Source organism: Cutaneotrichosporon oleaginosum, assembly GCF_008065305.1.
Source record: "Cutaneotrichosporon oleaginosum strain ATCC 20508 chromosome Unknown ATCC20508_contig05, whole genome shotgun sequence".
Classification (NCBI taxonomy): Eukaryota; Fungi; Basidiomycota; class Tremellomycetes; order Trichosporonales; family Trichosporonaceae; genus Cutaneotrichosporon; species Cutaneotrichosporon oleaginosum.
The window spans coordinates 1,531,469-1,556,707 of record NW_027072174.1 but is presented as its reverse complement, the minus strand read 5'-3'; the positions used below and the strand labels follow the sequence as shown (position 1 = coordinate 1,556,707).

General features: G+C 57.2%; 11 protein-coding genes across 11 annotated transcripts; 5 read left to right on the top strand and 6 right to left on the bottom strand.

The window, feature by feature from the left end:
• Positions 1-1,388: 1,388 nt before the first annotated feature.
• COLE_06146 (uncharacterized protein) lies at positions 1,389-1,550 on the bottom strand (the record flags this gene model as incomplete). Its single annotated transcript, XM_018423749.2, has 1 exon — positions 1,389-1,550. One exon carries the CDS (start codon positions 1,548-1,550, stop codon positions 1,389-1,391), a length of 162 nt encoding a protein of 53 aa, XP_018277220.1.
• Positions 1,551-2,119: 569 nt separating this feature from the next.
• COLE_06145 (uncharacterized protein) lies at positions 2,120-3,034 on the top strand (the record flags this gene model as incomplete). The annotated part of the gene is made up of 3 exons (XM_018425812.2): positions 2,120-2,340; positions 2,514-2,707; positions 2,907-3,034. 3 exons carry the CDS (start codon positions 2,120-2,122, stop codon positions 3,032-3,034), a joined length of 543 nt encoding a protein of 180 aa, XP_018277221.1.
• A 300-nt stretch (positions 3,035-3,334) lies between these two features.
• On the bottom strand, positions 3,335-4,417 carry COLE_06144 (uncharacterized protein; the record flags this gene model as incomplete). Its single annotated transcript, XM_065626461.1, has 4 exons — positions 3,335-3,445; positions 3,715-3,906; positions 4,029-4,150; positions 4,258-4,417. 4 exons carry the CDS (start codon positions 4,415-4,417, stop codon positions 3,335-3,337), a joined length of 585 nt encoding a protein of 194 aa, XP_065482272.1.
• A 1,173-nt stretch (positions 4,418-5,590) lies between these two features.
• On the top strand, positions 5,591-7,182 carry COLE_06143 (uncharacterized protein; the record flags this gene model as incomplete). The annotated part of the gene is made up of 6 exons (XM_018423751.2): positions 5,591-5,711; positions 5,744-5,885; positions 5,918-6,150; positions 6,185-6,300; positions 6,337-6,669; positions 6,709-7,182. 6 exons carry the CDS (start codon positions 5,591-5,593, stop codon positions 7,180-7,182), a joined length of 1,419 nt encoding a protein of 472 aa, XP_018277223.1.
• A 29-nt stretch (positions 7,183-7,211) lies between these two features.
• COLE_06142 (uncharacterized protein) lies at positions 7,212-8,295 on the bottom strand (the record flags this gene model as incomplete). The annotated part of the gene is made up of 6 exons (XM_018420460.1): positions 7,212-7,324; positions 7,359-7,495; positions 7,558-7,661; positions 7,695-7,838; positions 8,020-8,224; positions 8,258-8,295. 6 exons carry the CDS (start codon positions 8,293-8,295, stop codon positions 7,212-7,214), a joined length of 741 nt encoding a protein of 246 aa, XP_018277224.1.
• A 1,095-nt stretch (positions 8,296-9,390) lies between these two features.
• COLE_06141 (uncharacterized protein) lies at positions 9,391-12,072 on the top strand (the record flags this gene model as incomplete). Its single annotated transcript, XM_018423752.2, has 1 exon — positions 9,391-12,072. The coding sequence occupies one exon, from the start codon at positions 9,391-9,393 to the stop codon at positions 12,070-12,072; it is 2,682 nt and encodes an 893-aa protein (XP_018277225.2).
• Positions 12,073-12,107: 35 nt separating this feature from the next.
• COLE_06140 (uncharacterized protein) lies at positions 12,108-13,218 on the bottom strand (the record flags this gene model as incomplete). The annotated part of the gene is made up of 4 exons (XM_018426844.2): positions 12,108-12,361; positions 12,576-12,672; positions 12,845-12,971; positions 13,169-13,218. The coding sequence occupies 4 exons, from the start codon at positions 13,216-13,218 to the stop codon at positions 12,108-12,110; spliced, it is 528 nt and encodes a 175-aa protein (XP_018277226.1).
• Positions 13,219-13,912: 694 nt separating this feature from the next.
• On the top strand, positions 13,913-15,102 carry COLE_06139 (uncharacterized protein; the record flags this gene model as incomplete). The annotated part of the gene is made up of 5 exons (XM_018423753.2): positions 13,913-14,055; positions 14,096-14,121; positions 14,233-14,351; positions 14,427-14,595; positions 14,654-15,102. 5 exons carry the CDS (start codon positions 13,913-13,915, stop codon positions 15,100-15,102), a joined length of 906 nt encoding a protein of 301 aa, XP_018277227.1.
• Positions 15,103-15,205: 103 nt separating this feature from the next.
• Positions 15,206-16,490, bottom strand: COLE_06138 (uncharacterized protein; the record flags this gene model as incomplete). Its single annotated transcript, XM_018419526.2, has 5 exons — positions 15,206-15,682; positions 15,716-15,784; positions 15,822-15,929; positions 15,961-16,224; positions 16,257-16,490. 5 exons carry the CDS (start codon positions 16,488-16,490, stop codon positions 15,206-15,208), a joined length of 1,152 nt encoding a protein of 383 aa, XP_018277228.1.
• A 2,410-nt stretch (positions 16,491-18,900) lies between these two features.
• COLE_06137 (uncharacterized protein) lies at positions 18,901-22,501 on the bottom strand (the record flags this gene model as incomplete). The annotated part of the gene is made up of 10 exons (XM_018423754.2): positions 18,901-19,288; positions 19,323-20,242; positions 20,280-20,889; positions 20,935-21,215; positions 21,257-21,640; positions 21,697-21,784; positions 21,834-22,017; positions 22,053-22,143; positions 22,206-22,313; positions 22,433-22,501. 10 exons carry the CDS (start codon positions 22,499-22,501, stop codon positions 18,901-18,903), a joined length of 3,123 nt encoding a protein of 1,040 aa, XP_018277229.1.
• Positions 22,502-22,921: 420 nt separating this feature from the next.
• Positions 22,922-25,164, top strand: COLE_06136 (uncharacterized protein; the record flags this gene model as incomplete). The annotated part of the gene is made up of 4 exons (XM_018423755.2): positions 22,922-23,119; positions 23,154-23,634; positions 23,739-24,135; positions 24,192-25,164. The coding sequence occupies 4 exons, from the start codon at positions 22,922-22,924 to the stop codon at positions 25,162-25,164; spliced, it is 2,049 nt and encodes a 682-aa protein (XP_018277230.1).
• Between the last annotated feature and the right edge of the window lie 75 nt (positions 25,165-25,239).

Genomic DNA, 25,239 nt, shown 5'->3' with positions numbered 1-25,239 from the left:
TCTCCCCTCCGCCGCGTCCGCCGCCCTCGGTCTCTTCCAAAAAAAAAAAAACAGTGGGATCGGACGGACCCTAGCCCGCCCCTGCCCCAAATGCACAGGGACATGTACGCGTCGACGTCTTGACATGCCTATCAACACGCGTCAAGGTTCGGCCGTGGGAGAGTTGGGATGGTTCTGGGTGGAATGGAATGCGTGGGCGCCCATTGGAGATACCCCCACCACCACCCGTCGCCGCCGTGATCGCCGTGAGCCGCGGTGCGATCGGCGCGACAGAGTTATGCAATCAGATACAAGATACAAGATGCCTATAGTCGCCGATTGATAGGCTGCAAGCTGCCTTGTTGACGGCTTGATCAGAGCGCAGAGATGAGAGAGAATGGAAACAAGCGGTCAGGAGCTTTGGCTCATGAGATCTGTCGATCTGACGATCTGGCGATCTGGCGAGGTCTATGCCGGCTGCCTTGTCACTTGTTATGCCGTTATGGCAGTTGCAATTGCCGAATTGCTACCCCTGCCTCATTGATCACACTGGTCACTCACTCTGATCAAGGCCAACTGCAACGCGAGCTCATCGGTATGATCGGATCACCTACTGGGCCCCAGACACAGCCATCTGAGGCCCCGTGGTGAGCTTGAAATTGAGAGGTCTGAGCACAAGCTTTCTCCCTTGCATTGCGCACGACGACGCCAGCACTCCCGGGCTTCCGACCTTGAGGCCTTGAGGACCCTGGGCATGAACCACTATGAAACGGATCTCTCCACTTCTGGGCATGTAGCTCGGGCCTCGCGAACGCAGCGCGATCGCGCTCGATCGTCAGCTGTCAGCTGATTCTGTCACAGAGGGCCCCCGAAGTCCCGGGCGCGATCTTGCGCGCACATGCGGGGAAAGACTACCTCGTGGTTCATGGTCACCTTCCTACTTTCCACCACGAAGGGTCGTTGAAGCAGTAGACCGAGCACAGTTGGCCGTCAGAATGTAGATGATGAATCAACGTGGGGCCCGAAAGAGTGGAAGGGCTCAACCAATCGCCACCCGATGTGGAATGATGAGGTGATGTAAGGAGGTGACTGCCGAGCGGAATGCCGCTCGCGGCTGAATGATTTCCAAGGCAATCTGATGCCGCGTATCTGCATGAGCAGCGGCCTGTGGCCTGTGGACGTCTTACACCATGCAACTCGTCGCCTCGGTTGACCCTCGTCACCAAGCTATCGAGGGAAGCCCTGCTGCAACCAGCACATGAACATAGCTGCAGAGAGGTGGGGAGCGACAAGGTGCTTTGGTAGTGATCTATTCGACCTTCAAGAACGGCTTGCCCTTGAGAATATTTGTGTCATACATGGCAACTCCTGTCAGGTGCGGGGGCGAGGTCGAGAGTGGTCTGGGCAGCTCATTGAGAATTGGAGCGGCGGTACTGTGGACGGCGGCCAAGCTTGGAACATGTCGGTGGAACGGTCTCCAACAGGGAACCGTCTGGGTGATGTCCCAGCACTTGCATACCGGGGACCGGGACGGGCGTTGCGGACAACCTTCGGGCACAGGTCTTGCGCATCGCGCGACGCACTGCGACGTCGCCGCCATCGCTGTGCAGCACCGAGAAAAGAGGGGCCATGGGTTTTATGACTAGTCCATAAAGAGTCCGTCAGTCGCCAGATCGCCAGATCGGCACGTTTCTCTTTACAATGCAGTCTACGTATCAGATTAGCAGAAGGCATGTAAACTCTGTGATCACGGCCATACTCGGATATGGGTGACGTACGTTGGATGGGTGAGGTGGATGAATTGGTCTACTTATGGCATTCGTGACACGGTCCAATAGAGTACGGATGCTGAGCAATAACGAGCAAAAATACAGGCAAATGGAGGAGACCAGATGTCAGCGGATGCAATGACTGCGAGGATGGCCGAAGAATGGCCGAGTGTGTTGCCAAAAGCCCGTCATTTCATAGGGCCATATCTGATAACCCTGCTGGCCCCACCCATCTCCCCAGGCACGCCCGACTGCCACACTCACAAAACTCCGCTCCGTCTCCCTTTCCGGCCCCGCCTTCGCCACTCAGTTCTCACTCTCTTCATCTGGTCACTAACCACCCCCCTTCCTCCATCACACTCTTGCCCACAATGTTCCGCACCGCCCTCCGTGTCACTGCTTCTTCCTCATCTCGTGCGGCCCTCCGCCCCGTCGTCGCCGCCCGCCCCGTCCTCCGGCCAGCCGTTGTCGCCACCCGGAGTTACCATGCCAAGGTCATCGACCACTACGAGAACCCTCGCAATGTCGGCAAGATGAACAAGGACGACATTGACGTGGGCACCGGCCTGGTTGGCGCCCCGGCATGCGGAGAGTGAGTCCATCCTTATCGCCGACTCGGGCTCGTTATAGCGGGTATTTGAACCGTGCCCGCCTTTTCATCTGGCGCCGAAGCCAGCTTACCCGGCGAATCAACGGCCGCTTCTGACCGCCTGACATCGATCAACCTGATTTCCACACCGTCTTGGGAGCCAATGCTAACACCAGTGTAATGAAGCTTCAAATCCGCGTCGGCGAGGACGGAATCATCGAAGACGTCAAGTTCAAGACCTTCGGCTGCGGTTCCGCTATTGCGTCCTCCTCTTACATGACCGAGCGTGTCAAGGGCCTGTCGCTTGAGGAGGCCGGCAAGGTCAAGAACACTGAGATCGCCAAGGAGCTCTGCCTCCCGCCAGTGAAGCGTAAGTTCAGCGCCGGCGGGCTCGCGGGCAGTCGACCCAAGGACGGGGAGCGAGTAGTTGGCTTTCACCAAGCGTGACACGCCATGCCCTCGTCACTGTCAACACGTCCTGCCCTTATGCAGCGGGGATGAGGCGCTAATGACGGGGCGGGGGCGCGACGGCAGAACGTGACGCTCCCGCGGACATTAGCTGACCCCAGTGCACTGCTCCCTGCTGGCTGAAGACGCAATCAAGTCGGCGATCAAGGACTACCAGAGCAAGCGCGCTAATCAGCTCGCTGCCGCGCAGGCCACTTCCGCTCCGATCCAGCAGGCCGCCCATGCCTGATCAAAACGCCTCGTTCAAATGTAGCAAAAGTTAGCCCAGTTTTTAGCATCTGGAGGTTGTGACAGGTCCATGCAGTAGCGTCATGAGTGCGTCAAAGCTCAGCAGCGGATACAAAGCGAGCTAGGCTGCAAAGGAAAGGAGATAGCGAGAGTACCTGAGCGGGCCGGTGCGGGGCATGAGTTACTGTCAGTGACTGGGGTGCGGCCGAAGTCATGGCCGAAATGCTGTCGGAGGTCGCCGGCCGATGGTATGGAATGCAGCTGTCTCTAAACCAACGTCTCCTAGCTCCTAGCACGTAGCTCACGCCGCCGCTTCGGCCTCCGGGTCCTTCTTCTTCTTGGCTTCCACTTTTTGAACTTGGTCGGCCGGTGCGCCATTCAGCACCGCCACCTTGTCCTTGAGCATTTGGATCTTGGGTCAGCACGTTTCCGGAGATGAGTGGCGGGTGCGCGAATCTCGGCTTCCTCCTGTCCTGGCGCTCCCTCAACTGTGGCTCAACTGATCCCCACCAGTCGTCGTGTCAATGAAGGCGCGACGCCCGTGTCAATGAAGGCGTGACACCGTCTCGGAACCGCCGTGGTCGTAGCCGTCCGACTCGTGGCCTCGCATGTGCGGTGGCTTCCCCCCCCCCTCTCCATGTGCATTCTGCCTGTACTCGCTCGCACGCCGCTGCAACTCACAATATCGTCCCCAACATCGCCCTGCACCACAATCTCGTCCTCTCCCTGTGGGTTCTTGGACAAGCTGCTCCCCGTCGCAAACTTGCCTGCAAAGAACTTGGCTGCCTTTTTGAGGTCTACTCCGAACAGATCCAGCCCATGGATGTGCGTCGCAACCTTGCGCTTCGTGCGCATCTCACGCTTAATCGTGATCTGGAGTCAGCAACCCTTGTTGACCCCTCATCCATCTGGCCTCCTTGCCGATCGTCCCTCCCAGTTCTTGAACCCACCTTTGCCGCCTGCCGTTAGCCGTTTGACCAGTTGCTGCAGCTTACCTGCTTCTTCGCTGCCTCAGCCTCGGCTTTCTTCTCAGCCTTGCGTTCAGCCTTCGCTGCGTCCGCCTCAATCTTCTCCTGTTTGTCGAGGGACAGTGTGCCGATGCGCTTTTCGAGAGTGCCTGTAAGTTAGTATGTTTGTTGCCCAGGGAGGAGCAGCGGATAACATCAATATGCCCGTTCGGCCGCATGGTGCTCTGACCATACTGTATTCACGGCCAGCACTCACCCTCGCCCCAGAGTCGTTCGTACTCGGCCTGGTTGTTGGACTGGAGCCAGGTTTTGCACTTGGAAAACGAGGGTCCGAACTCGCAGTATTCTGTCGGAAGGGTGCACACTGCACAGTAGAATACTTCAACGGGCTTGGACGAGGGGCCTGCGACGGACATGGCTGAGGGTGATGTTGGTATGGACAGTTGGTGTATGTAATTCAGTTCTCGCCGGACATAAACCACTAGACTTGGGTGGATGTTCGTATGGTGCGGAACCAATTCTGCCGCCACCAGGCACGGATCAGAGTGACGACACTTGCGGCCATGCCTTCCACTGCTGGCCTCACAGTGACATTAAATGCGAAGACGCGTCGCCAGAGTCCACTCTTGTCCTTCCTCTCCATCACCATGATCAACGACAGCAGCAGTTCGAGCGCGCAAATTTGCGAGACGCTAATAGAGTTCGGGGTCACACCCGCCATTGCACATGAGGCGTCAATTCGCTACTCGAATGTGGAGACCGCCGCCAACTGGGCTTTCGGCGACGGTGCCAACGTATGTATGGCCCGCCATCACTCCGCTGACAGCAGTGGCAGCCGCAGCAAACTGCACCAAAGGACCCATTTAACGCAGGCGTGATGGGACGAGGTGAGCGCACTCGCGTTCTCGCACCATCGCAACGACTGCACTCGCTTGTCGCTGCGACTGACAGTAGCGCCATCACCGATTCACCTCTCCTCGCCAGAACCTCAACCCTTTGCGAGCAACAATCCCTTTAACCCATCTTACAACGCTGCCCTGCCTCCTCCCCCTATCGGGACACCGGGCGTAGCCCAGGAGGATGCTGACCTGGCTAGAGCGCTTGCTCTCTCCACCGTGGATCACGAGCGTGAACGCAGCGTGCGCGCCAGCGCGCCCCCACCTTCCCCCGGACGTGGCGATGAGCCTATGCCCGCCACAAGCACCAAGGAAGAACCGTCCGGCCCGCTAGAAGTGGTCCGCATTGTGAGTACTGACCGAGTCGACCTGACGATAGGACCGCCCAGCCAACGGCGACGAGGAGCTAGACTTCCAACGTGCTATCCAGGAGAGTATGATGATGGCCTCGTTCCACTCTGCAAGTGCGTCTGAAGAAGATCCGGTCCCCACCGAGCGCGATCCCGACACGCCGTTGGTGTACGCCGCACGCGGCGAGCTCGCATGGGCGTCCAACCTCGTTCAGGGCCTTGCTGCCGTCCCACAACTCTGCAGACTCGCCAGTCTCGGCGACCTAGACACCGATCCTAAGAGTGAGACCTTCCGAGATGGCCGCTAACACTAGCGTTTCGCATATTCCGCACACTTTTCGGCATGCAGAGTCTCCACTCTCACCCTAACAACTACCAGCGCATCGACCACGAGATCGAGGCGCTGAACTCCGAAACGGGCGTATCAAGTGACGTCTGCCTGCCACCATTCGGTGTGCTCATCGGTGCGCAAAGCTGCTTTCACAGCTCACGGCAGATAATTGGATAGTGCACCTTCCCCAACATCTTCGGGAGGTTGTGGAAAGTCGTGTCGCTCTACTTCAATCTAATCCTGATCACGAGCTTCGGGGAACCCTGTCCAACTTGAAGTTCCATGATTTGTTACGATGCCCCGAACAGTGAGTTTACAGGGCTGCGGCGTTGACCGCAGACTTTTGACTACCGTGTTGCAATCGCGACCCTCAGCCAGACAAACACATGTAACGATCCAGCGCACATTATCAGAGCCCGCGGACATCCACGGCAACCTCGCCCAGATAATTTGGAACAACGACGGCTCTAGCGAGGCAATTCTCAGTATGGCCGATGTCGTCTTCGTTGCAATGCGACGCGTGGCAGGCGTTGGTACGAACAAGTGGCAATTCGATGAAGAGGTTATTCTTGGTGAGATAACATACCGAAGGACAACTAATGCAAGATCGTTACATGGCAGACAACATTGCATGGGCGACGCAGCTGCGGGCGCAAGAGCACCTGGTGAAGACTGACCAGCAGCGGTTACAGGACCAGATTGATGCATTGTCAACTTTCCGAGTGAGTGTGCTAACTCATAACACGCTGACGCGACAGGGCCAGAGCCTGCCGGACGCACTCGCTGCTTTAGTTAAAGAATTAGAGCACGACTCTGAGCGCGACGGGCGCGCCGATATCAAACACGAGTTGGAGCGCGTCGCGGAGGTTATCGGCACCAAACTTAACACGCTCAAGTCGCAGGCGGAGGAAATGCAGACGAACATTAATGAGGGGCTGTTCGCGACTGACGACGAAGAGCGGTGCCAGCATCGTTACGGTCTGCGCGCCGTCTTGTGGCACGACGGCTTCTCGCCTCCCGTCAGCCGCTTATACTCCTATGTGCACTGGAAGGCGAACTGGTGGAAGATTGAGGATCTGTCCATTACGAAGGTGGGCCCCTGGCGGTGTAGTGGAGCTGATGGACCGCAGGTGGACTTCGAAACAATCCAGAATGACAACACGGGGGCATTTACAGACGGCGGCCCGTACTTGCTCATCTACTCACGGCTGGGGCCGCGTCCACACGGTCACTCACGTGAGGAGCAGCAGGCCGCAGAAGAGGACAACATGGACATCGAGTCCACTGCCGGCTCCACGGATACACTGCCTACTGCGCGGAGAATGGAACGTCAGCCCGACCTGCTAATGGAGAACGACGAGGGAATCAGATTGGATGGCGACTCAGCTTTGGCTGAGAGCAAGCCTCGGCCGCAGCTTCCGCGGCGACCATCGTCCATATCTGCGGCAGCGCAGGTCCCACTCTCTCCCACATCCCATCAAGAGGTCGACATGCGGGACGATGAGTGTCCGGAGGATCACCACGCGCTCACAGTGGACGATAAGAATGAGTGGGAAGTAGTTGAGGACGAGGAGCACCCTAGGCCAGTGCATGCGGCGACGTGATGGAGGCTTTTGCACAGCGTCTACATGTACTATTGAATCATGATCATCCACGCAAGGACGAAAAAGAAGAGGCAGAGCGGGTAGACCGCGAGCGCTGTGCGCTGCTCGGGCAAACCAGTGCCGTTGAAGAAATTGACGGACGCTGCTATCAGCCAATACTTTGGGAGTCAGCTTACCCCACACGCTCCATGCCCAGCATGCCAGGGAGACAGGTACTCTCACAAACAGGTTGTGCAAAAGCAGTGCCACGATGCTCGCGAGCAAGAGGGGTGCGAGGGCGTACCCGAGAACACACAGGGATTGGAAGAACGAGCTTGGGGTTAGACGACGGGACAAACTGCACAAGTGGCTTAATTCGGGTGAAAACACACTCACACCTTGCCCCCGAGCAGTTTCGAGTTGACTGTGACCACCACACTCCCGATCGTGACAAGTGAAATGACAAGACTGAACACAGGCATCGCCTGCTCCTGTGGCGACTGCGGTCAGCTGATGCAGTGCTGCAGACCTACGTCAAGACTCAATGTTATTGCTAGGCTGAGACAAATGACAAGCGGCCCCCAGAGATCCCAGTCGCGCAAGGCGGACCGACTACCTCCCTGTGGAGGGTAGAGGACTTGCAGGAGTTTTGTATAGATGGAGCGCAGATCCCGCATCTGTTGTCAGCTCATGACACCCTAGTCAGCCTGAGGGGTGCTAGTCCAAATCGGTGGCTTTCTGTCCCCCTCGACTTTCAACGTTGGTGCCAATGGCTTCTTTCTGTTCAACTCTTCCCTTCCTCCGCTACCTCCCAGCCTCCGCGTCGACAAGCCCGCTTCCACTGACACCTGCACTCACAATAGTGGCACTGACTGGTTCGTCCAGAGTGCTGTTCCCCGTAAACCTCCTCTCAACGCGCACTCCGCCCCAGGTCGTACTACTCCCACTCGGCGCCGACCCAATTCGCCCTGACACCGCCGGTGCTGGTTTCGGCTGGCTAGGGTGACTAGGCCCGGCCTCGGGCGCGAACGAGAGCGCGTCGAGGTCGTCGTCATCCGCTTGTCTGCTGTCAGCTCGGCCTCACCGGCGATGATACATTATCTGATGTTCTTGGGGGACGGCCTGGTACGACATTACGAATGTTGAGATGACGAGTGAGGGCGGACAGCAGACGCGGCGGATCAACATGAGGTGGTGACGGACGTGGCTGGTGGAGGGTGGAGGTGGCTTGCCTAACTTATTATACGCTCAATTAGGCACGCGATCGGCGGAATGAGAAGTGAGAGTGGCCCACGTCATAGCACCAGCAGCAGCACCGCTCGGCCAAGTCGCAGTTCGCAGCCTGCCAGCGATTCCGGCCACCAAGAGTGCAGCGCAGACGGCTTGTGCGCGACCAAACAACTCTTCTTCCTCTTCGTCTCCTCGTCTCGATCATCCCTTCGTCCCAAGAACGCAGCTCTTTCCCACATACTCGGCATCATGTGCGTCCATCCACTCCTTCATGCTTCCTCATCTGCGCTCGCCCCCCACGCCCACTCACACCAGGTTTGGGCGCGGCCACCCTCAGGATTACGAGGACGGGCCGTATGGCGGCCGGCCCATGGGCAGTGGCCACCAGCCAACTCGCCCCGTCGACAAGGATAAGACTGAGGCTGAGCTCAGCCTTAACATCAAGAAGGCGACGAGCCCCGAGGAGACTGCGCCAAGTGAGTCTTGTCAACTGTCGAGCTGACGAGCAGAGCAGAAGCATGTGCGAAGTATGTCGTTTGATCGCCCTGCGACGCCACTGACCCACAGAGTGCATCGTGTACACCTGGGATTACCACTCGTCGCTGAGCGTGTGGAACGGTCTTCGGACGCAGCCTATCCTCACCGACGAGGTCCAGACGTTCAAGGCCTTAATTCTTGTGCACAAGGTGTTGCAAGAGGGCCACCCAGTTGTGAGTCACGATAGGGGCGCTACCCTCACGGTCGAGAGCGTCTGACACGTAGACTCTCAAGGAGGCGCACGCGCAGACCGGCTGGCTGGAGACGTGCGGTCGCACCGTTGGCGGCGATGGGCAGAAGGGTTATGGCGCGCTCATCCGCGCCTACACGTCGTTCCTTCTCGCTAAGTTGCGCTTCCATCGGCACCACCCTGAGTTCAACGGCCTGTTCGAATATGAGGAATACATCTCTCTGAAGAACATTGATGACCCAAATGAGGGCTACGAGACGATCACCGACCTCATGCAGCTGCAGGACCAGATCGATTCCTTCCAGAAGCTCATCTTTGCTCATTTCCGCGGGTCAAACAACAACGAGTGTCGCATCTCGGCGCTAGTTCCACTCGTTAAGGAGTCGTTTGGCATTTACAAGTTCATTACGTCAATGATGCGCGCCATGTACCGCCGCACCGACGCAAGCGATGTCCTTCAGCCCCTCATGGAGCGCTACAACTCCCAGCATCACCACTTGCGTCGCTTTTACTATGAGTGCTCCAATCTCAAGTATCTCACAGGGCTCATCAACGTACCCAAGCTCGGACAGGAGCCGCCCAACCTCATGATCTCGGACCAGGGCGACGCGCCTGACTTGCCGCGGCGTCCGAACCCAGAGCGCAAGGCGACACCCAAGGAGGCGCCGCCGCGGACGGACACCCCCTCAGCGAGCCAGGCTGAGATCGAGGAGCAACGCCGCATGCTCGAGGAGTATGAACGCAAGCAGAACGATCTAGTCAAGCAACGAGAGAACGAGGAGCGTCGCCAACGTGAGGAGAAGGAGCGGCAGGATCGCGAGTTCGCCGAGGCACAGCGGCTGCAGAAGGAGCGCGAGGAACAGGCCCAACGCGAGCTTCAGCAGCAGCTCATGAATCAGCAGATGAACCAGCAGTGGCAGAGCCAAAACGCTGGTCAGCTTGCTGAGCTACAACAGCAGATGCTCGCAGCGCGGGGTCAGTACGAGCGCGACCAGATGATGCTCGAACAATACGACCGGCGCGTCAAGTCGCTGGAGAGCGAGCTCGCCATGGTTGGCGCCAACGTCGGCGCCCAAATGAACGCCAAGGATGAGCTCATCGCGCAGCTCCAGAAGCAGATTGAGGTGTGGAAGAATAAGTACGAGGCCGTAGCCAAGCTTTACTCGCAGCTGCGCGGTGAGCACATCGATCTTCTCAACAAGAGCAAAAGCTACCAGCTCAAGGCGAACTCGGCCCAGGAGGCGATCGACAAAATGGAGCGTATGGAGCGTGACGTCAAGGCGAAGAACCTCGAATTGGCCGACATGATCCGTGAGCGTGAGAAGGCGCGCTACGATCTCGACCGCGTGCGCTCCACCCATAAGGAGGAGATGGACCGTCTCAAGCGCGATCTCTCCTTTGCGAATGAGCGCGCTGAGGATGCGTCGCGGCACAAGAGCACTGAGGTGCGCGACATCATGGCCAAGTACAACCGCCAGCTCAACGAGCTTGAGGACACGGTCAGATCTAAGCAGATGCAGATCGACAACCTCCTCTCCAAGGAGCATGACCGCAACGATGATGTTCACCGCCAGCTCGAGGAGAAGGAGGCCGAGCTTCTCGTGCTCCAGGAGGCTATGGACCAGAACATCCAAGAGCTTCAGGAACTTAAGCTCACGCAGGGCGAGACGTCCAACACGTTCGACGCCCAGGTTGACACTCTCATCCTCGATCACCGCAAGGAGCTCAACGCGATCATTGACTCGATCCTGCAGGCTTGCGTGCAGAAGGTCGATGACGCCATCTACGAGCTGGAGGCGCCCACGCACCTCGGCAACACGACCGCAACCGCACCTTACACGCAATCAATGATCGAGAAGGCCATGTCCAACGCAACTGAGTTTACGTCCACGTTTAACCTCTACCTCGGCCGCAAGAGTGGAGGTGGATACGTCGACGTCATCAAGGCTGCCAATGAATTTGCGCAGAGCATGTCCGAAACGCTCGTATCGAGCAAGGGCATCACGCGCCTTGCTGAGGACGAGGAGAAGTCGGACAAGCTTGTCCAGGTGGCCAAGCGGGCCGGTGACGTCGTACAGCGCCTCTTCCTCAACCTCCAGAGCTACAAGCTCGTGAGCGGCAACAAGGAGGAAGTTGTACTGCGCAACAACGCCGAGGCCCGCAACGCGCTCTCCAAGCTCTCGGAAACGATTGAGCAAGTCGTGCCCAAGTCTAAAAGTAGCCTCACGCACGTCAACGGTGATTTGGGCGATATCGTCGCAAGCGAGATGGAAGCAGCCGCGCGCGCGATCGCGCAGGCCACCGAACGCATCGCGCAGCTCAAAGCACAGCCGCACGACAAGTTCTCGGCGCTCGATCGACCGGTGCACAACGCGATCCTGGACGCCGCGGCGGCGGTCACGAACGCAATTGGGCGGCTCATTCAGGCTGCGACAGCGTCTCAGGAAGAGATTGTGCGCGAGGGCAAGGGCACGAGTTCGACCACACAGTTCTACAAACGCAACCACCGCTGGACGGAGGGTCTTATCTCCGCAGCCAAGGCAGTTGCGTACGCGACAGGACTCCTGATCGAGAACGCGGACGGTGTGATCAGCGGGACTCACAGTTTTGAGCAGCTAATTGTCGCATCGAACGAGGTAGCAGCCAGTACGGCGCAACTCGTCGCAGCATCGCGTGTCAAAGCCAACCTCATGTCTCGCGCGCAGCAGAATCTCGAGCTCGCTTCCAAGGCCGTCACAGATGCGTGCAAGGCTCTCGTCCGACAGGTCAAGGTGGTGTCCAACCAAGCCGACGCAGACGACATGGTTAACTATGCCGCGATGGCAAGCCACGAATTCAAGACTCGCGAGATGGAGCAGCAGGTCGAGATTCTTACGCTCGAGAAGAAGCTGGGCGCTGCCCGTAGGCGTCTGGGCGAGATGCGCCGCGCTGGTTACCACCAAGAGGACGACTAAGCTGTTAACAATACATAGATACCCTATGGATGAAGCTAGAGGCCAAGGAGGTTGCGGACCTGCTCGCGGACGCGGCGCTCAAACTCGGCTTTGTTCTCCCGATACAGCTTGCAGCACTCGACGTCGGCGCCCGACTCGATGTTGGGCTCGGCGAGCATGCTTAGCACAGACAGGAGGACACTGCGCACGCCCTGCACTGGCGACCAGCGCTCGGATGCCGATTCATACCGAAGTGGGTCATCGCCGGGGGGGTGGAGGATCGAAATGCACACCGTGCCGTTGGGGTAGACTTGCGTGAGCGAAATTTCAAGAGGTCGTTGGCTGGAATGCGATCACGCGTTGACTGGAGTAACAGAGATCCTTCCCACTGTAGATGTTTGGCACTTCACTGGCGAAGCGGGGCCATTGCTGGCTTTGATACCACACATCGCACTCGGAGCCTTGGGGGCCCCAGGAGGACAGGCAGGAGATTCACACGCAGCATAGTTCTGCATCACACTCACTGTTGGGATGCAGCAGCGGCGGGTCAAACACCATCTTGAAAGGGTTGAGCGGGTAGTCGGGCGGGAACGTAAGCTTAGCAGCGAACACGCCGCCTTCCTGGCTGTCAGTTGAGTGTCCTGTCGTTCAGATGTGCGTTGCGCCCCCGGATAGAGGAAGAGATGACGCTTCACCACCACTTGGTTGACGATGCCCCCTTGTCACCCCGCCACTTATGCGAGTTGAGCTGAAAGCAGCGCTCTTCCCCTTCCACCAGTTCACAGACACTCACATAAGGCGTGTCCTCGGGCCCCTGGATCAACGCCTCCCACTCGAGCATGTTGTCCTCGGACACTGGACCGGCAGTGAGCGTGTCGTTGATCGGATCCGCCGTGAGATCGCGGTACTCCTTCATAAGCCTGGAGTCAGCTTCGTGCAGCACGAGACGGCATAGTATCGATCACTCCGTTCCCGGTGAGAGAATCGCACTCCGGCACCAGCATTGGCACGACGTGGTCGCAGTCATGACGTGGAAGGGTTCACGCCTCAAACGTATCGTGCAAAGCGGGTAGCGAGAAGGAGAATGTGAACAGGGATGTGAGTAGCGATAACTCACCGCCGCGTTGCGGTCGACGTCTGGGCGCGGGTGTTGTTGCCTGCGAACATGGTGATGGAGTGAAGGTGGGTGGCAATTCTATGTCAACGCGTTGTGATACCAAGGGGGCGGGGCTAGCCGACTTCCCTTGAGAGCGATTAGGTCACAGTTTAATGAAATTCATTACTCGTCCGATCTGCCCCACTCGGGTGAGAGAACATTGTGTTCTTCCACCTGCCTGCATATGGTGACATATGGCCGGGAGCTTAACCCAGGCCATGGCCGACTCTGTATCACGCCAGGACAGCTCAAGACAAACTGGTCGTGACTGACTGGGCAGCCGTGTTGTCACATCGCCGTATTCGCCATCCCAGTTGGAGGTGGATCGGTGGCCGGTGGATCGGTGGAGGAGGAATCGAAAGCGGCCACCTGGATGACGAGGTTTGAGGAGATTTCCCTGATCATATCGTGACCGAAAAGTGACTACCACGTCCCAGCAGCACCTCGACTCTACCTGCAGTAACCAGCGTCGCTGTACTTCCCGAGAGGGACCGGGTGGGTGCAATGTCAGATGGCCAGCAGGAGGTCACCCGTGTCTGCATGAACAGAAGTAATTACAGCCGAGTGCCCCCTGTCGCGCTGCTGCAAGGCATGCACGGACCCATTGGGCACGATTGGACAGGGGTTTGACGAAAGCAGGCCGCGCGGGCCACCACCGAATATGCCATGACGCAGTAATTGTCTCCTCCGTTCACCCACTTCACCATGAAGTCCCACGACGATTGCAACGAACACGGGCCAGACCCGCTGGTTATTGAGAATGATGCCGATGTCGCCAAACACGCCGCGGGCATACAGGACGTCAAGAGCAAGGGCGTTCTCGCTATCGATATGGACGATGTCCTGTGGTACGCTGGCTGAGCTTTTGCAAGCCATCGCTAACAACAGCAACACCAACCAGACGATCGTTGACAGTGAGTACACGGAAACGATAAAGCATAGAACAAGCAGGCTCTGGGTTGGGGGCCGGCTGGGGCTGCAGCAGGGGCGTGGGCTGCGGAGCAGACAAGACAACTCACACACAGTGCATGCTGAACTGTTCCCGGGCAAGGCCACTCCTCCGATTTCGATCGAAGAGTTCGAGCATTACCTTTATTGGCACAATCGGGGGTGGGGCACGCAGGAGGAGACCGTCGACATGGTCGTGAGTTGCAAAAGACTGTGCTGTTCTCCGCAGCTATCCAGCAAGGGCGGCAATTCCATTCCTCTCTAACCGTAGAGCCAGCTGTACCGCGCCGGACTCATGGACCGCCCTAGACCACTTCCGGGGGCGCGTGCGGCCCTATCGAAACTTAAGAACATGGGCTACTCGCTCATCGTCATTACGGCGCGTAGCGAGATCCAACGGGAAGGCACTGAAGTCTGGCTCGAGGAGCACCTCCCTGATCGTGAGTCGCATGACCCCTGTGTCCGGCTGCTGTCACCTGTCAATTAGACTGACCCCAGTCTTTGACGAGCTCCACTTTACAGGCGCATTCAACCACTTGATTCCTGCTACCCACGCTGAGCACGAGGGTCACGCGGCCAAGCGCGCCGTCGTCTCGCATAAGAAGCGCACGAAGCACGAAGTCATGAAGCAGACGGGCGCCATGCTCCTCGTCGATGACAGCGCCGAGAACGCACTTGCTGCCGCCAAGGCCGACGAACCCCCGCGCGTGCTCCTGTTCGGGAACTACCCGTGGAACGCCGAGATCGTCCCGCCCGGGGAACACCACCCAGACGACAAGATGATCTATATCGATTGTGAGCAATGCGGCAAGCTCCCTGCACGGCGGCAGCGTCGACAGGCGCGCATTGAACGTGGATGGCTTCCTGACAACGTTACGCGAGTTGCCGACTGGAACGCCGTCATCGCATGGATTGAGAGGCACGAGCGGGGAGAGAACAAGTTATGACAAGAGTTTAGACTGAGGCGCAGTTGCGAGAGATGTTGAGCCACAGAGTCTGCATGCTTATTGAGCTAAGTTCTGACGCGTTCCCCGACTTGACCATCCGCGGCTACTCCTTACGCTTCTTGAGCGCCGGCTCCTCAACGGTGTAGTCAGGCTGAGGAGGAGCGGCGTTCTCCTTGTCGCTGCTGCCTTCGTCGGACGACGTGTCTTTTTGAGTTGTGGCCTCGTTGGTCTTCTGGATGCAGCCGCACTTCCACATAGGGGCGTTGAGCTCACACGTCGCAAGGGACCACGCAACACGGTTGGCAAACTGCGACGCGATGGCGTTGCTCGCAGGGTCCACGGTCAGACGACTCAATTTGGTCGCGAGTTTGACCTCCTCCTTCGTTATGTGGTCGTCGGCGTGCATTTTCTCCTCGGTAAGCCCATCGAGAGTAGCGCTGAGGTCGCCGCCCGAGCCGATTATCTCGGACAACTTGCCAAGCACGCGGTGGGCGACGGGCGCCCACCCGGCACGCGCGAGCATCTCCAGGCCGGTGCATACCGCCACAACTGAGTAACGTATGTGGATCGGGCGCTTTGGCTACTATCAGCATGGTGGCCTACTTAGGCTTACCATTATAACGTAGTGCTCCTTGACATCAAAGACCGAAAGGCGCCCCTTGATCTCCTCAAGGTCCTCAGCCTGTCGTCAGCTGAATGCGTACTGAAGCGACGCTCACGGTCAATGTGGCACAAGGGTCGAAGATGCACGCGCGCTGGTCGTGCGTTTCGATCAGGACACCGATCCACGCGCCGAAGCGGTGCGTGGGAATGACGATGCGAGCGATCTGCTGTCAGCTAACGTATAATCACTCTCACATCGTCGCCAATGCCATGGTGCGACAAGTCGGTCGTATACGTCAGGTGCGAGAAAAAGCGCGAGGGCAAAGCCATGACGTGGTGGTTGAGCGTGTTGAGGACCTTCATGAAAGCGTTGACGGGAAGAACCTCGTTACAAACTTCATTCGATTGAAAGCTGTGAAGGCTGTTCACAATGGTGATGGCTGGTGCATCGGAGTAGGGGACACACGACCACGTCTCGTCATTCATGGTCCATCCGCGAAGTTCCGCCTCGCGCTCCTCCTGTAGTCAGCAAGTATCGCGCAGACACTCACGCTAAGCACAGGGAGAAAGGTCTTGATGAGGTGGCGTGTGACGCTGGCGCACTTGCACTTGTGGTCACTGCAGTCGCATCCGCTATTCTGGAACGAATGAGAACTGCTGTGCGATTCCGTGTTGCTGCCATTGGCTTCGCTGCTGGTTCCAGACTCAGTAACCTCCATGGTACGCGAGCCCTTGAAAGTCGCGGCCTTGACCCCGTTGGCATCCGTCGAATCGTCCACGGTCATTACTGCGTTGAAGTAGAAGCGGAGTTGCTGCGTCACGGCTCTTTGGGGAATGTTAGCTCCTCAACGTGAATGTGTGTTGGTGAGAAACGGCAACCGCGGTGCAGAGTACGTCCTTTTGTAGCTTCTCGCACTGCTTGAGGCGAGGGCGAGTCGGTATCAGCACCCCATAAGAGGGCTGGTCCGGACGGAGCGGATGTTGGGTGCTTCCGCTGCCGCTCTATGTGTAAACATCAGTAATCGAGTTGGTGGTCGACTCGACCGCGTGCATGAGAAGCTGGGGAGTAAATGGTAGCACAATTCACGACTCCTGTCTGCATTGTCTCAACATTCCATCCATTCCGCAGGCCCCAGCCGCATGTACGCTAACGTTTAAACCGCCAGAAGCCGCGCCTGTCGAGTCAGTTCCAAAATGCAAGGGAATGTAGTGCAATCTGCTTGAATTAGCAGCATCTCATTTGCTGTTTTCGCCCCGCTTAGGAGCCCGAGAAGCCTTGGAAAGATCGAAGTGGTTGTTCGGATGTGGGGTGCGAACGAGAGGGCAAGTGTGACGCCACACGGGTGTAACCGACATTCACCCTGCCACCTGCCGGACAAACAGAATCATGGACGGCCAAACATAGTTCTGACCTAGTGCTCGTCTCGCTCCCTCTAGCAGTAAGCACGCTTTCTGAACGCGTTCAGCACGTGCCCCAAAATTGCCGGAAGTCGGAAGAGTTGGCATTCTGCTCTCAAACAGAAAACATGCCTTCATTTTTTCTACACACCACACCCTGAACATCGGGGTGTGAGACGCTCAATCGACTGCCTGACTAGCTGATGGCGCAAACAGTCCTAAACCTTACGGTCTGGACTCCGCTGGATCCGATCGCGATTCGAACGCCGGCCCGCCTCCGTGATCTGTAATGGGCCCTCAGAAACCTTGGTGGAGGCTTGCCAAAGCTAGTATGAGAACCCTACACCATGGAGACGGATTGACCTTGTGCTGTCGCTGGCTCTACAGTGATGAGTGACATCTCGTGAACTCACGATTAGCCTAGCACTCCCACCTCAGAGTTTGCAAGCACATCAAACTGTTGTTGGTGGATGTCGTCAGTACGTCGTCGATGAGCGAGATCCACCCGTAAAGTGGAGTTCCCCTCAGGTTTCCTACATGCCCCTAGCGTCAAAACCGCTCGCGATAAACTGCAAAGCGTGGCCCAACTCATTGGTTAGGCTGACCACCGACCAACTACTTGGTTGTCACGACAGACAGCCGTCTATGGCATTTACATGTCCTTCTCATGACACTGATCCTCCTTGAACGGCGCTGGTTCTGGCCAGTATACAGTCTTACACAATCGTATTCATCCACCTTGTAGACATACTGTAACAATTGTTTCATCCGAATAAATGCCTATCACCTATAGCATGATTCATATCGCCCCAAGGCTTGAGCGCTCAACCTTGAGCCTTCTCCTAGGCGTGACAACTTTATAATGGGAATGTATTGGCTCAGATGTCAGAAGAACTGAGCCCAACTCCGTACATGCTTCCCGACCTGATCCCCAGTCAGCATAGCATAGCAGCTTGCACGAGTTCGCTCTCAAGGAAATTTTGAGTAAAAGACTCCTGACATCGCACCGATGCTTGTGGCGATGGAAGGTTGAAAGTCGATAGTAATCCCATGGAACAATATACGCGTTTAATCGTGAGGTTTTGCGCGTGTGGCGCCCGCGGACGTCCTTTTTTAAGTCCTAGAACTGCTTCTGAAGATGGTGGTGTCACCTCACCCCACTCACCGTTTGGCAGTCGCACGTCCGAAGGGAGTGCATGATACAGCCTTAGGCGGATGCGAGGGCTTGGCAACACAACATTTTCAAGCCTTTTCCTAGGAGCACTAGGTCTTGGAGAAGATGACCGGGGCATCATGTCTGCTTTTAATTGCAATGCGCAGACGTGTCTCTTGGCCTGTTACTGTCCATCGCTCACGGCTCGCAGCCCCTGCGCACTCCCGATCCACCTCCGATTTCCCCGTGCGTTGAAAAAGATTTCCACGAGTTTACTGGTAATGATTTCTCTCTGTCGGAGAATTGAACTCCGGTCTCCCGCGCATCTGAATGACAAGCGAGCATACTAGCCACTATACGAACAGAGATACGGCTCATGTTGGACGGTCTGACCATCCCACCCACAACCCCGATCCTCCTGGGGCACAATGTGTGGTTCGTTGCGTGTAGTCGAATGAGGGTAGTGAGCAGCAGGGTGTGTTAAGCGAAGTGAGTGGTGTGTGTGCCGCAAAGTACCATCAGAATCCACGCCGTCAAGCTACATCGCTCCCATTGCAATGCGACAGAATCGACAGCACACGTTGGGCAATGAGCCCTGTTACACACAATGCTACACGACAGTCTAGCGCGATCTAGCGAGAGCTCTAGCGACGACCCCCCTTTTTCTTCTTCTTGCGGTCGTCGTCCGAGAACTCATCAGTACGCTTGTCGTCTGCTCGCTTGGCCTTGCGCTCCAACGCGTCCCACGACTCGCCACTCTCATCCGAGAAGTCGCCGCCGCTGCCGTCCGAATCGGCGTCGTCATCTGAGAAGTCCGACTCGGAGTCACTCTCATCTTCGTCAAAGTCGTCGCTCTCGTCTTCAAAGACCGACCCCTCGGAGCTCTCGTCTTCCTCGTCCGACTCGCCGTTACCTGTGAGGAACTCCCAACCGCCTTCCTTGTAGAATTCGTAGGGGTCGTCGTTGATCGTCTTCATGATCTGAGGCCACGAAAGGTTGACGGGACCCTCAGAGATGGGAATGTCGACGGAGCTGAACGTTAGAAACGCAAAATGCACGAACTCACTCCAGCCACTCCTTGACATTGTCCAGGTGGACGACCGGGATCGAGTTGATGGCGACCGGGGTCTTCTTGAAGTCGTTGAAGACAAACACCATGTCGAATGCCTTGAGGCCGAACTGAACGCGTTCGAAATGGACAATTTCGATTTCCGACAGAGTGATGACTGTGAACGGCATCTCGCTCAGGTGGACGAGGCAGTCAGTTGTCGGCATCAATGTGACGTTGGTGCGATGCGGCACACCGTTGAAGCCGAGCTCGCGGAATGGCACGTCGACTTCAATCTCGTATTGCTGTTGTTGGGCAGCATCCGACACACGCTTGGCAAACGCCTGGAACATCTTGTCCAACTCGGCGCGCCTCCTACGATCCTCCTGTTCCTGCTCGATTTCATCTTCATCGCCGTAACGTGCCTTGCGCCGCTTGCCAGTCGTTTCGTCGAAGTTCATGTCGGACACCTCTCGGAAGAACTGGACGTCCCATGTCTTCTTCTTACCGATCATAATTGGGGCCTTGAGATGGACATGTAGAAGCACTATGAGCTCCTTCTCGCTGGGCTGGAAGAACAAGTGCTTCATGTTGCCAAACAGCAGATCAATCTTGTGGTCCCTGTCGCCTTGCCTCCCCGGGGGTGCGTCAGGTCGGAAGCGAATGCCGTTGGTGTGAATTTCGAGGTTGCCGTCCATCTTCTTACCCTCCATGTTCGGGCGGGGGAAGACATTTTTGAGGATATAGGGATGGCGGCCTTTGATTTCGACCAGTCGCTCCTGCTCGATAACGTCGGCCATCTCTTTGCGCTCGGCCTCGCGCTTTGTGGCGGCCTTTTTGAGCTCAGAGATTTGGTTGTGGACTTTCTGTATGTGGCTGCTGTCTTTGGACCTGAACGTAAGGGAGCGTACAAACGTCGCATCTGGATCCTCGAAAGGCTGAGGCGTCAGTAAAACGATAACCTATGTCACTCACCATGTCTTCCTTCTTGCCCGCAATCTGTCCTGGCGACTGAAAGTTGATGCGCAGGGCGATGTGTTCAGCCTCATCGATTTTAGAGACATTCTTGATAGTCGAAACGTGAAATGGTGTCGCAAAGCCATTGATGGGCAGGATCACAGATTGGCGAGCAGTGTCGACGTAGATTCGCCGATCCTGAATAACACCGGGGAGTTGTTCCTCACGCTTGTATGACTCAAACTTCTTGATGACCTTGCCTCGCCCCTCATCTCCACCCTTTCCGCCATTGGCCCACTTCTTCAAGCCAGCTGCTTTCCGCTGCGCGTGCAACTCCTGCTGATGCAGTTTGATACGCTGTTCGGTAGTGGACTCGATCTGTTCGCGCTGAGCGCCGCGGGTGGCCTTTCCAGCGGCTGCGCCGCGAGTCTTCGCTGGCGACTTGGTGGTCCCGTTGCTGACTGGCTTCTTCGGCTTGGTAGCCTTAGGCTTGGGCTTGGGCTCGGGTTCTGGCTCCTCCTCCTCGTCCAGTTCCATGACCACGTCGCGCAGCTTTACGCAACCTTCGGTGAGGGAGGCGCCACCGTTGGAGCCGACCTGGACGGTGTCGGAGAGGAGCAGGCTGTAGCTGGAGTGTCAGTGTCCTTGTCGTGATGAGGGACTATGAACTCACGTGCCGTTCTTATCTGACAGATCCTGCAGGCCAAGTGAGATGACAAGAATCATGTTCGCCTCCAGCTTGCGTTCGTTCTTGGGTGCAAGCAAAAAGGCGCTGTCGCGGTACTCGAGGCCAGTTGCGAAGCCAATGTTCTTGGGGAAATGCCCACCAAGACCGCGCTCTTGCAACGCAGCGTGGGCAGTGTTGTAAAGCTCCCTCGCGGTGACTCCCGCCTTGCACATTTTGATAACCTCCAGGCGCACGTCGAGGAGAGTCGAGAAGTTTGTTTCCTGTTTCTGCGAGGTTGTCAGAACCGTGCGAGTTTCTGTGTCCTCACCTTGGAGGGGTTGATCATGAAAGTCCTCGCCGAGCTCGCACAGTACGACTTGTACCGGATGCCCAGACTGGAGAGGATGACACCAGGCTTCAGCTTGTTCTCATTGGAGAACGCCGACACGCGGAGGTCGTAATCGCCACCGGACTGGATGATCGGCGAGTAAACCCAGTCGGTATTAGTAAAGTCAACGTTCGCCAGCTTTGGATTCTTGTTCCAGAGCTTCATGTCGGCAGCTTTGTCGTCGTTTCCGATTTTCTCTTCCACCAGCTGCGAGAATGCCTCGTGGGTGATCTCGGTGCCTCGGTCGATCAAGGCCTCCATTTTGGACTTGAAATACTTTTCCATACACGTAGAGACGAGCCGCGCCGCAGTGATCGTCGCATCCTACGCGCATTAGCAGAGGTAACTCATGACGATCGAAGTGACGCAATCAAGCTCACAATCTCGTCTTGGTCCTTGACGGCCAAGATGGCCGACATGGCAACCGTCACGTCCACGGTTTGAAGGCCAGCCTTGGCATTGGCGACGCTGGCATTCAGCTGTGCTCGCAGTTTGCGATCCACACCGTCCCACTCACGCCGTGTTCCACTCATCAGACAGCTTGCCTGTCGCCTTGTCCTTAGGAATAATGCCCAGCTTCATGTCGGCGAGCGACAAAACGAGGTCGGGGATGACGCTAGCCGTCGACTCATCCTTGGGGGCGCGCACGCGCACATCAATCTCAACCCCTTGCTGAGGCTGCAATTGCCGTAGAATCTTTGCTGTCACATCAGTGGCGGACTGAAACGCCACTCACCCTTTGACGAGCTGCACACGAACGTGACCTTCCTGGATGACTTCCAAAAGATGATGATGGTGGACGGGAACTCAAATCCTAGCAAGTAGGTCTGCACGTCGAGTTAGCACGAGCGCGGCGTATCCACGGCGGCTGCTTGCAATGTTGACTCACCTGAAGTGCAGCCGTTTTGTTAAACGAGGCCGAGTCGTCACCTGCGTCGCCCAGAAAGATCTGGAGCGCATCGACATCCGCAAGATCGGCAGTATCCCCCGTAGCATCCTAAAAGGCAAAAGGTAACAGCGTGAAGGAACATTACCACATAGCATGGAAGTGAACATTCGAAGCATTAGACGAGCGTATCAGCTGCGTTGCGAACCTCTAAGTTTGCTTTCACTCACATTCAAGGCGTCAAATATCTTGATCGCGCGCTTGAAGAAGACTGTGGTGTCTAGCTTGACATCGGACATGTTGGTGAAGGCACCGTACGCGGCGGAGTGATTGTCGTAGTGAGTCAAGGCCGGAGTTGGATCCGCTCTGCGCGCCGGAGGTCACCAGTGGGAGATGGTTGATGATTGCGGTGAGAGATTGGAAAGGAGGGGAGAGGACTACAGAGGAGGAGGAGGAAAGAGAGGCAAAATGGTGCTGTGTGCGGAGTGGAGTTACTTGGTAGAGCGCAGATTGATATTGTGACGTCCTGGCCTCAACGCGTCGAGGCTCATCACAAGGGACGCGCCGCAATCTCCGCCTCACCCAGACGGCAATTTGCCCATGTGGCGGCGTCATTCCGGACCTCCACTTTAGTGCTCCAGACAAGTCTAGCATGTCGTCTTCAGCCTCCGCACGTTTCCGATACTGATCACACCGCCTGCGTATACCCACGATTCATCATGGGCCCCAAGAAGGGTGCAAACACCGGCAAAGCGGCGGCCAAGGCTGCTAAGAAGGAGAAGCAGGCGTCCAAGGCGGCAAAGAAGGAGGCCGCAGCCATAAAGGCTTCTTCCAAGGGCAAGAGCAAGGCAGCCAAGGAGGAGGATGAAGAAGACCTCGACGCGATCCTTGACCGCTACAGGGCGGAGATGGAGGCGGTGAGCGTATGGATTCTCGGATTCTGACTCCTAGCTGGCCGCAAATACCGTGACGAGGCTCGAGAGTCCGCCGCCGCCGCGCACGGGCGCGCTATTCCTTCCTTCGCCTTCGACGTTGAGCTCAGAAAGCAATCATCTGTATCTCCTTTTCGGAGAACACTTTGACGGACAGCGGGCGACGTTTTATCCGTCCGTGCTGCGGTATGACGTCGCGAAGGACGAATGGCGCGAGTACAAAAGTGGTACGGCACCCGCACCCCGCAGCAGTGCCGCAGGCGTGGCGGGTGCTGGGCTCGCTGAGGGCGGTGGTATCATTATTTTTGGGGGAGAGTACGCAAGTCCGACTCAAACAAGCTTTCACCACTACCGAGACATGTGGCTCTTCTCGTGCAAAACTCACAGTTGGGACAGGATCGAGTTCAAGCGCGGGCCCACAGGACGCAGCGGCCACCGCATGGTGTTGTGGAAGAACTATGTCATTCTGTTCGGCGGGTTCATTGATGTCGGTGTAAAGAGTAAGTCTAGGTGCTGGCCGGTGGGCCGGTGGGGCTGAGACGGTGAGAAATGGGCGTGGGTCGCAACGAAGGGAAGACCACCTGGTGATGGCACCTAACCGCAGCCAACTACCTCTCGGACCTCTGGGTCTTCGACATGGACACCTTCCGATGGCATCAGATCGAGCACATCGACAAAGACCGTGCGCCAGGTCCACGCTCCGGCTTCAGCTTCATTCCATGCCCGGAGGGCGCGGTTCTCTACGGTGGCTACCGGAAGGAGTACGTGAAGGGCACGCGGCCAAAGGGGATGCCACTTGACGATTGCTGGCTGCTGCGCATGGACGGGGATCTGTCCAAGCTTAAGTGGGAGCGCCGCAAGAAGGTAGGATACGCACCGACGCTACGATCGGGTGCAAGCATGACGTACTGGGCGAGTAAGGGAGTCGGCGTGCTGTTCGGCGGTGTGCTCGACGAGGAAAGGGACGAAGAGAGTATGGAATCGGTATTCTACAACGACCTGTTAGTGGGAATAGTGGCTCGGTCGATGAGCGTTGGAGGAGAAATGCTCACACAAGCTTCATGTATAACCCCGCAGGAAACGGGCGATGGTCAAGCCTGAATCTTAAGAAGAAGAAGGTTGGCGGCAAACGGCGAGCGCGCAAAGCGGCTGCGATGGAGCGGAGAGACGGCGAGGACGAGGACATCGACATGGATGAGGCTCAGGACGACGGCTGCGACAATCTGGAGTCGACAAGGAACCCTTCACCCTCACCGTCCCCGATGCCTTTGGAAGACGACGACGACGACGACCCGCAAAAGACTGTACCGCTGACGAGATACAACGCGATGCTGGCAATCGTGAAAAACACGCTGTTCATCTATGGCGGAATCTTTGAGACGGCAGCCCCCGCCCGTGAATATACTCTGGACGATTTCGTGACGCTCAATTTGGAGAAATTGGACAGGTTCAATCATCTGCGGGGAACGGGCATCGATGAGATGGCGTGGGCGGGGAGCGACGATGAGGATGGCCCAGACTCCTCTGCGACAGAGGATGAGGATGAGCAGGAAGGGGAGGAGGAGGATGACGAGGATGACGAGGATGACGAGGAAGAGGAACTCAACGCGCTTGAGGACGAGGAGGAGGGCGACGACGACGCCCGTGCGGCGCGGCACGCGGCGCTGTCTCAAACGGAAAAAGATGCTTTGCGGCGCGAGGCTACGAAGTTTATGGGAGTGGCCAAGGACAGTGGCCGAACCGAGGAAGACGTCCTCTCCACGCCGCTTCCAGGCGAGAACTTGAGGATGTTCTACGAGCGCACCCGCGAATACTGGGCCGGCATGGCGTACAATCGCAGCGGGAGTCGCGGGAAAGCGCTGCGTCGCGAGGGCTTCCATCTGGCGAGCGCTAGGTACGATGATTATCGCCCCATTCTGGATGAGATCCAGCGCATCCAGCGTGAGGCCGAACTTGATACCGCCGCTGTGGCTGCCAGCAAGCGCACAACATTGGGCGTCGTCGGCGAGGGCGGACGTAACCGGCGCTAGGAGCTATGCATGTACACTATCATCTACAACTACTGATCCGTGGACAGGGTGTGGTCTAGGACAAATGGACAGGAG